At 37.9% G+C, this 9,174-nt stretch overlaps 1 protein-coding gene across 1 annotated transcript; it reads left to right on the top strand.

The window, feature by feature from the left end:
* Positions 1-1,134: 1,134 nt before the first annotated feature.
* fgf17 (fibroblast growth factor 17) lies at positions 1,135-9,174 on the top strand. The gene is made up of 5 exons (XM_031300873.2): positions 1,135-1,622; positions 1,715-1,751; positions 1,996-2,173; positions 5,658-5,764; positions 8,710-9,174. Exons 1-5 carry the CDS (start codon positions 1,591-1,593, stop codon positions 8,998-9,000), a joined length of 645 nt encoding a protein of 214 aa, XP_031156733.1. The 5' UTR covers positions 1,135-1,590; the 3' UTR covers positions 9,001-9,174.

Genomic DNA, 9,174 nt, shown 5'->3' with positions numbered 1-9,174 from the left:
CAAATAAAAACACAAACACACACACTTGCTGGACATAACCTGGCTCTCTCAGTACTGTAAAAGAGGAGAACTCATTGATGATGGGCTGACAGTGTCTTACAGTAAGAAAAGAAGTGACATCAACAAGTTGACTCGGTTGCTGTTGGCTCGTGTCAGCCAGTCAAGAGCAGATCAACATGTCAGAAATGCCTAACTGCTGCATTGGACCACTTTATTGCCGTAGACAGGGAGGATGGTGGTGGTGGGGTCAAGAGAACGTGAGAAGGGTAAGATGTGAAGGCACTTGAAGCTTCAGGTTACACTGTTGTTCACAAACTCTGCCTCATCTGGACTCAGCAGCTATACCAAAGTGTAATAATATCTATTTCTCTTCTCTTCTCTTCTCTTCTCTTCTCTTCTCTTCTCTCTTCTTTTTGCTGGTCTTCTCTTCTCTTCCTTTTTCTTCTTCTCTCCTCTCTTCTTGGTGGATCATTTTTATTAAGAAAGCACATTTTTATTTGTTTGATAGGTTTTTTTTTTTTTTTTAAATTCTTACTTGTTTTTAAATTTTTGTGATTGTGATGGTTCTTTGAAAATGCTCCAATAAAGAGATCTCTCTTCTCTTCTCTTCTCTTCTCTTCTCTTCTCTTCTTTGTAAATTATTGTAATTTTTTTGAAAGGAAGAGGAAAGACAGTATCGTGCTCGTCTCGTGATGTTGATTGCATATTATGTAAAGATGAAACAGACCTTTTGTCTGCATGATTTGTTTCGGCCTCCTTTTACATGAGCTAGAAGTGTGACCAGTTAACATAAGATAAAAGGGTAGGTGTGGTGGGGGTGGGGGTGGAGCAATAGTCTCTTTAACACGTAATTGCCACACCCATAAGGTGCCATTAGGCTACTCACTTTTACATACAGTGCTACAGTAATGGTCTACATTAAAGACAGACAGAGGGGTAGTCTTCAATGCAATTTGAGCTAAAACTCTCAAAGTTGCAGTTTCGTTTTCTTTTTGTAATTTAACTTTGGATGTGGAGTTCAAATTTTTTCTTTTCCTTTTGCTAATCTTAAAATAGGCCTATATATTGAGATTTTTTTTTTCCCTTCACATCTGCGTCTCCCTATTAAATCATCATTAGGGGTCCTGTTGCTGTGCCCACCCACAATAGAAAGATTTCAGGGAGGGCCTTTGCCTTTCAACATTTAACCAGTGAGCAGCCTGACCCCGGTGAGACAGAGGGCTTTTCAAAACCTGGAATTAACCCGAGCAGAGCTGCACCGAGCCGAGGATCCTTCTCACATTTACCCCAGTGATGTCATTCAAAAATCTAACGCGCTCGTTATAATGGATGTATCTGCTGTCGGTGCGTTGCGCGGATCTTTTGAAGAGCTCTTCAGCACTCAGTCAGCTGGATCAGGTTTTTGATAAATGTGAGGTGAAATAACTCCGAGGTGGGTTTTTTCTATCAGAGACTTGTTGCTGTGGATGGACAGGTCAGGAGTGCATATATGCAACACTGTGGGAGCTCGGTTGGATTTATTTGCCGCATCCTCCTGGGATTTATGTGCCTCAAGAATCCGTTTCTTTATCGGATGAAATAAAAAGGAGAATGTATGGAATAAACCAGCGCTGCGTTTACATGTAAGAAGACTGTAAGGGCTGTAGACTTGTTTGATTGCCACATAATGACTTCTTTTATAATAACAACTCTTCATTTATCCTTACTTCTGCAGATCATTTCATTTTTTCGTGCTGTGGTGCCATGCTCAGGTAAGCGCACTAAGAAACTTGGTCGACGTTGTGAACTGTTCAATATGAGAAATGGTTGATGAAGTAGGGAAAAGTTGCAATAACTCCTTTTTTAAATATCGCATTTGAATATGAGTATAACGGATAGCCTATAATTTCTGTCCAGTAGCTTTAGGGGGGAAATTCGGTTTGTCTTTAGCCAAAAATTCCCAGATTAGAAAGAAAAAAAATTATGTATTTCATTTTTCCCTTTTACATAAAAAAGGGGGAGAATCACCCGTCTCCTAATTTTAACCAGTATGTGAGGACGCAGGGCGCAGTGACGGACCAGCTCAGCCGCAGACAGGTCAGGGTTTACCAGCTCTACAGCCGCACCAGCGGGAAACACGTCCAGATTCAAGGCAAAAGGGTCACCGCCACAGCTGAGGATGGAAATATGTACGGTAAGTGCTGACCCCGGACCTGCTGTTAACCTTGTAGCACATTTGGCTATGTATTTTTTTTTCTATGGAGTTGTACATCCAGGGAGGGGTTTCCTTATTTCACCACTGCAGGTTTTCACACTTGCATCCTTTAGCCTAGAGATATTCAACAGGGAGGCCCTGGACCCCTAGAGGCTCCTCAGAGTTAGTGCAAGGGTCCACCAAATTATGTTAAAAAAAAAAAAAAATATATATATTTAAAGTTTCTTATTTAAAAAATGAAAATATACATTAATAATATGAATGCAAAATTTGAATTGCAAAGATCAATTGGCCTATTTGTGAAGAAAAAAAAAGATTTACACATTGAAGATAGGCTTACAATAGGTAACTATGGTAGCCATACAGTTAAGCTTAAGGGGTCACAGTGCCTGCCAGATGGATGTTTAACATTAAAACATGATGCATAAATAATATCCATTTATTTTCATCCATTCTGCCCAGTTTAATATGCAACTCAATTGTATACAATATATGCCTTCCCTACTCTGTCTCGCTTTCAGCTTAAGGGTCCCTGGCTTAAAAGACGTTGAAGACCTCTGCTTTAGCCTATAGGCCTACCTATAAGCAAACAAAATATAAAATTCAGGTTTAGCCCCAGATTGTGTAGCTCATGCATTACCATCAAACTGCAGTCACAGAACTTCAGCATCATATTTTCTGAGAAATAAATATCTTTATTGATCTTTGAAAAGAACCAGGTGGTTGTTTAAAAACAGGTTGCCTATTCCCAGAATCCTCAAAAACTCTTTTAATTAAGGAAGTAACAGTGGTGGAATGTCACTAATTACATCTACTCAAGTACTGTACTTAAGTCCAAATGTTGAGGTACTTGTACTTTAGTCTTTTTTATTTTCATGTCACTTTCTACTTCTACTCCGCTACATTTCAGAGAGAAATGTTGTACTTTTTACTCCACTACATTCATCTGACAGATTTAGTTAAATACTTTACAAATTAGGATTTTTGCACACAAAACACATAACACGTTTATAAAATAAATAAATGAAACTAGCCAACAATATACAGGCCTAAATGTCCATCTGAAATTATTAGGATCGTTTCCAGTTTCTAAAATGTGAGTATTTTTCTGTTGTTGCATTGAGTACTTTTACTTTTAATACTTTAAGTACATTTTTCTGCTGATGCTTACATACGTTTACTTAAGTAATATTTTCAATGCAGGACTTTTACTTGTAACAGAGTATTTTCACAATGTGGTCTTAGTACTTTTACTTAAGTACAGGATTTGAATACTTCTTCCACCACTGGTAAATACAATTTATTTCTAAAATGCTTTTAACAGACATAAGCCGCAAAGTGCTTTAAAAAGTACAAAACTAAGAACACAATACATAATGAGAACATGATACACAAGGTCGACCTTCTGGATAAAAAAAAATTACACGATAAATATTTTTAACCTGTTTCTCACGTTGCTGTATTAACCCAGGTAGCTGGAGGTGACATGTCTTTGCTCTTTTTGCACAACACAATCCAAAAACTGTACTTATTAGTTTTTTTCATGAAAATATAAAATACTGACAAGTAACATCAACATGTAACTTACCAATATAAATGATACATTATACATTTTCAATTTCAGTTCAATCGTACAAATTGAGCCAGGTGATATATAATTCCATCCACCATTTGTTTCTGGATTTGGAACTCCAGTCACAACTTGTGAAACAGGTTCGAAATCTTTGTATCATGCGAGCGTAATATTTTTTTATCCTGAGAGTTAGAAGAGTATTCTGGAAATGTCTTCAGAACGGTAAGTGTTGTTTATTGTCATTGAGTTTTTCAAAGATCGTGGGGGGTTATCATTTTTCAGAAAATCAAGTGCTTAGCTCTGTGGCGTGTCTGTAGCCTAACGGTAGATAAAATAAGATGAGCCTTTATTGTCTTCTAAGGGAGAAATTCGTCTTGGGCAGTCGAGAGAACAAAAAATGGCGACGCATCGCAAATAAACACACAATAAACATACAGTAAACATGCATAAAACATAAGCATACATTATCTCATCAAAATGCTTTAATAAACATCCGATAAACCTCACACAAGACCCCCCCTACCTTCCTCCACAGTCACAGAAGAAAGAGAAAGAGAACCCTCAGCACATCCTCCCCCTCATATTGCACTCAATTCTACCCAGCACATTTCCCATTAAACCATGCTGTGGTCAATAACGTATGTATTGCACAATGCCCAAATGCACAATTGCACAAAACCGTATCAAACAAAAAAGTTTTAGAGGTACAAACTGGGGCTGGTTTGGACTGATATTTGCATTATTTCTTTAAAAGTGAGTATTGGCCAGTCAGCACCCTAGTATGACAAAGCTCATAATAATTTAGTGTCAAACTGCCAGCATGTAAAATCTGCAGGGAAACCTGTTTGGGTATATATGATTTGTGGTTTTTTTTGCACAAATACTAGGTAAACGAGAGGGCCTGCTATGAATGGCAAAAATATGTTCAGAGATTCTTCAGAGGAACTGAGTGAAATTCTTTGATCCAATAGTGTATTTGGTCCCTGACAGAATAGCCTCAAAGCTCCTGCTGGGGACTGATGTCCTCGGGCAAACCAGCAGTTTCTCTTCCGGCCTGCTTGTCCCTCCCTCTGTGAGGTGTTTTCAGGCTTATATGTTAATTCAGCCTCCCTGCTGTATCCATGAAGCCATCGTCTGGCGAATAAGTGGCTGATTAGGACAAGTCCTTTGTCTCTATAGCCCCAATACACAAGGCGGTCGTAATGCCCAATGGCCATAATTGACTGCAGGACAAATTAAATTGAGACTGTATATTCTGCTTCCAGTACCACTCTTTAATGTTCAGTGATAACATTTGTTTTATCATTTGTTAGAGGTGTAATTAAGGAAGCTCACCTGGGCCAGTGGGTGTCTCTCAAGGCTCTTATTGACTCAACGGTTTATACTGTCAGTCTGTAGTTTCAGCTCATCAGAGATGTCATTCACTAAAAAAAAAAAAAATCACATTCAAAATATAACTACTAGGAAAAAAAGCTAATTCTTATAGTAACAGGTAACTACGGAAGAGGATTAGGGCCACCTGTGAAAAATGTATTGAGTTCTGAGTTTAAGTTAAGTTAAGAGTCATATGGAATGCAGACCATAAGCTTTAATGAACAAATAGCATACCTTAAATGGTGTTTATTTTTCTTCATATTTGAGAATCAATGTCAATGGAAAAAGATTGGAATCTAGTCTAAATAATATTAGCTATTCATCAAGGGAACTGCATGTTTGGCTGAATATGTTTTGTATGGGATGTTACATGGAACTCTTGAAAATACAATAACACATTTTAGATTAGGACAAAAAATGAGTCTGTGGTTGGTGGTGTGACTATGTTTTGTCTTGATAATATTCACATGTTTCCCCCCTTCAGTTCCTTGACTTTCTCCTCTCTTTTTCTTGCAGCTCGTCTTTTTGTCGAGACAGATACCTTTGGCAGTCGAGTGAGAATTAGAGGTGCGGAAAGTGGACGCTACCTCTGCATGAACCGGAAGGGGAAACTTGTTGGAAAGGTACAATATACATTTCTGGATTGCATTTGTTTGAAATGGAGGCGACTAGTGGCTGCAGAATTTGAAACCTTATATTGATTTAAGTTAGTACGGAAACGTTTTATTTCAATGCTGTGACAAAATGAAGTAAAAAAGCTTATTGAATTTATAGTGTGACACTATTAAAGGGTAACTACCATTTTTTCAACCTGAGACCTGAGACTATTTTCCTGTGTTTTTGTGTCTAAGTGACAGATGGTAACAACAATCTTTGACATTGGTCCAGTATTAAGCGAGATCATGGCGAAACAAGCTACAATGTAAGTTAATAGGGCAACTGTGCAGCTTGTATTTACCTTCACAAAAGTGCTTGTTTTGTCACTGACAGGCTCTGATTAATATTCTACATTATAGAAAGGATCTCTTCAGAGATAGACCTTTTTAAAACCTCTTTGAGACCTTTCTGTTTAACCAGAAACAGCTCTGAAGTCGCTAGCACTAAACCCACCAGACTTTTTTAAAGCATTGCTTTACTTTTTTAAAGCATTGCTTTACTTTTTTAAAGCATTGCTTTAAAAAAGCAATACTTTTAGCCGACATATTTTCACATGTAAATCTGTAAACTATGTGTTTATTTCAACCAAAACTAGAGTTGTGATGGTTGGAAAAGTGAAAAGACGACCCAAAAAGGCTTTTCATGCTTTTTTTTTAGTTTCTGTCGACTTTGAATGAAGTGCTAGACACTTAGAATAGTAATCTCAGCCTGTCAATGGCAAAATTAGCACTTTTGTGAAGGTAAATACAAGCTGGACAATTGCTCTATTAACTTACATTGTAGCTTGTTTCGCCGCTGCTGACTGCAGCGATCTTACTTAATACTGGACCAGTTTCAAAGATTGTTGTTCCCATCGGTCACTTAGACACAAAAACAGGAAAATAGGGTTCAGGTTGAAAAAAAGGTAGTTACTCTTTAAGCAGCCAACTATTATAGTTGCAAGCAGGGATTGCATCAAATAATCTTTGCATATTATGGCAAACTTTTATTTCACAAGCTAACATAAATATACAATTTGCACTCTTTGCCAAACATATAGATACAATGTACTCTTGAGGTTGTAAAAATCAGTACTTCAGTTCTTTCAGTTGCAACCAATCAGAGTTAATTTAACAGGTAAGGTAGGTGTTTTTAATCATAACAGCTCTATGAGTGAACAAAAAGTTCCCAAGTCAACACATCACTGGAAAATTACATGCAGAAATTAAACATTCGTGGAAGAAAATCTAAATCCATATATGAGCTTTGTCTTCTTCCGAGGGTTTACAACCTGTGCCTGCAGGCCTCACCTTATCAGATCTCACATCTACTAAAACACACGCTCCGGCACTAAAGCTTCAATCCATTGTCATTGAAGTCTCATAACTTGTCAGTCACCCCAGGACATGATGTGCTGGAAAAAAAAAGGAATCCTCAGAGGACTTAATCATAGTCGCTCAGTCCGTGGCTGACAGCCATGAGGGGAAAGTACCCTCCCATCATGCACTGCCTGTGTGTTTGGTCATAAGTCAACTCTCCACTTCCTTTGTGGAAATGGAAAAAGATGGATTCACATATCTGGCTGACATGACAACTCATAATATTTCTCATCATGGTTCAGAGGTGTAGAAACAGTGCCTGCGAAAGACTCACTGGCAAACATCTCTCGACTCTTGTAAACCTGAGAGACAGTACATGAGTCAAGATGAAATTACTTAATTTTTTTTTTTTAAGGAACATTTTTTTTTTTGCACTGATGTGCTTTAAAGTTCACAACTTCAAACTACTAAAATGTGTAGCTGTCACAGTCTGTCTGTTAGTTATTTTTATTTAGATTCAGGTTTGTCAATCACATGCATTCCAGAAACAACTACAGCACAGAGAAGTGAGCCTGCAATATCATTTTACGTCTCTGTGATATGTTAGTTGCCTATGATTCCTACCGGTTCCATAGTGGAACCGGGTTTCGGTACCCAACCCTAACCCTCATGTGTGTGGCCTACGCTAAATATCAAGCTACTGCTAGCAGCTGATTAGCTTAGCTTAGCATAAAGAGTGGAAATGGAGGGAAAACAGCTAGCCTGGCTCCGTCCAAATGTAACAAAAGAATATACCACATAGTTGAATTTGTAAAAAAAAACACACATTGTGGTTTTACAGGAAAATTATAAGCCAGACTATTTCTGTTAAACAAATGTTTCTAAATGCAGCACTAGAAGCAGTTTAGCATATTTGCTGAAGTTGCATGATTCTTGCATTTTTTGGGCTGTAGCCTATCGAAATGGTTGAATGCATTTATTGCAAATTGCTTTGGATAAAAGCTAACTAAGCTAACAGACAGCTAACTGTCGCTTCCTATTTAATGGACACTGGACAGAAATGATAGTGTTATCGACGCTCTGCAATAAAGGGAATAAGCATACATGTATTTCCCAAAATGTCAAACTATTCCTTAAACAGAAGTTAACTCAAGAAACAGACATGTTTTAGACTTTGTGCTGCAAGAAAAAAGTCCAGACATTACTGTTTAAACCTTAAAAAAAATGACCGAAAGGAACCATAACACTGCAATGTCTATCTGAAGTTTGCTAACATAAGCTACTGGTCATACCAGACCAAGTAAAACTGTAGTAAAAGTGTACTGAACTGAGCAAAGGTGCGTTTTATTGCTTACAACTTCAACTTGTCATTAGTAACAGAAATAATGTGTTATATCCTATTTCTAAAGTTCGATAGTACACTTGAGGAAGGCTTTGATAAAAAAAAGAAAACCAGCTTTTATTTGTTAGCTTATTTGAGATCATATGACTTAGCTGTTTGATTTAGCAGTTTTCTGTGTATGAATGAATCAGAACGCATGCTTCTATCTGTGTGTCATGCAGTCTGTTTGCCCAGTTTTAACATGAAAAACCTTTTCTGTCTTCTCACGCAGCCCAATGGCCGGAGCAGGGATTGTATCTTTACAGAGATCGTACTGGAGAACAATTACACCGCCTTCCAGAATGCCAAGTATGAGGGCTGGTATGTGGCTTTTACCAGGAAAGGGAGGCCCATCAAAGCCTCCAGGACGAGGGAGAACCAGAGGGAGGTCCATTTCATCAAGAGGCTACACACGGGCCCGCCTCCCTTCCCCAACACGGACCAAAGCAAACACTTTGAGTTCATCCGATTTCCGGCCATACGTCGAGCGAAGCGGAACAGGAAATCACATACCTCTTCCTAACACGCAACAAAAGAAATGGACTGATGACAGTTGTGATATAGGAAGAAACAAATGCAATTTTATTTTTGTATATTTTTGATAGGCAAAAAGATGGTTAGAATGCCAATCTAAAGTAATATTGCTGTAAAATGATCATGTGTAAATACTGAAAGAGAGTAAAAAAGATGGATTATA

Source organism: Sander lucioperca, chromosome 2 (assembly GCF_008315115.2).
Source record: "Sander lucioperca isolate FBNREF2018 chromosome 2, SLUC_FBN_1.2, whole genome shotgun sequence".
In the NCBI taxonomy this organism is placed as follows: Eukaryota; Metazoa; Chordata; class Actinopteri; order Perciformes; family Percidae; genus Sander; species Sander lucioperca.
This window is presented reverse-complemented; position numbering and strand designations above follow the sequence as displayed.

Coding starts and splice junctions, on each gene's coding strand:
- fgf17 (XM_031300873.2), top strand. CDS start 1,591: ATGTATGGAATAAACCAGCGCTGCGTTTACAT. Junction 1,623..1,714: donor AACCAGCGCTGCGTTTACAT/GTAAGAAGACTG, acceptor TTACTTCTGCAG/ATCATTTCATTTTTTCGTGC. Junction 2,174..5,657: donor TGAGGATGGAAATATGTACG/GTAAGTGCTGAC, acceptor TTTTTCTTGCAG/CTCGTCTTTTTGTCGAGACA.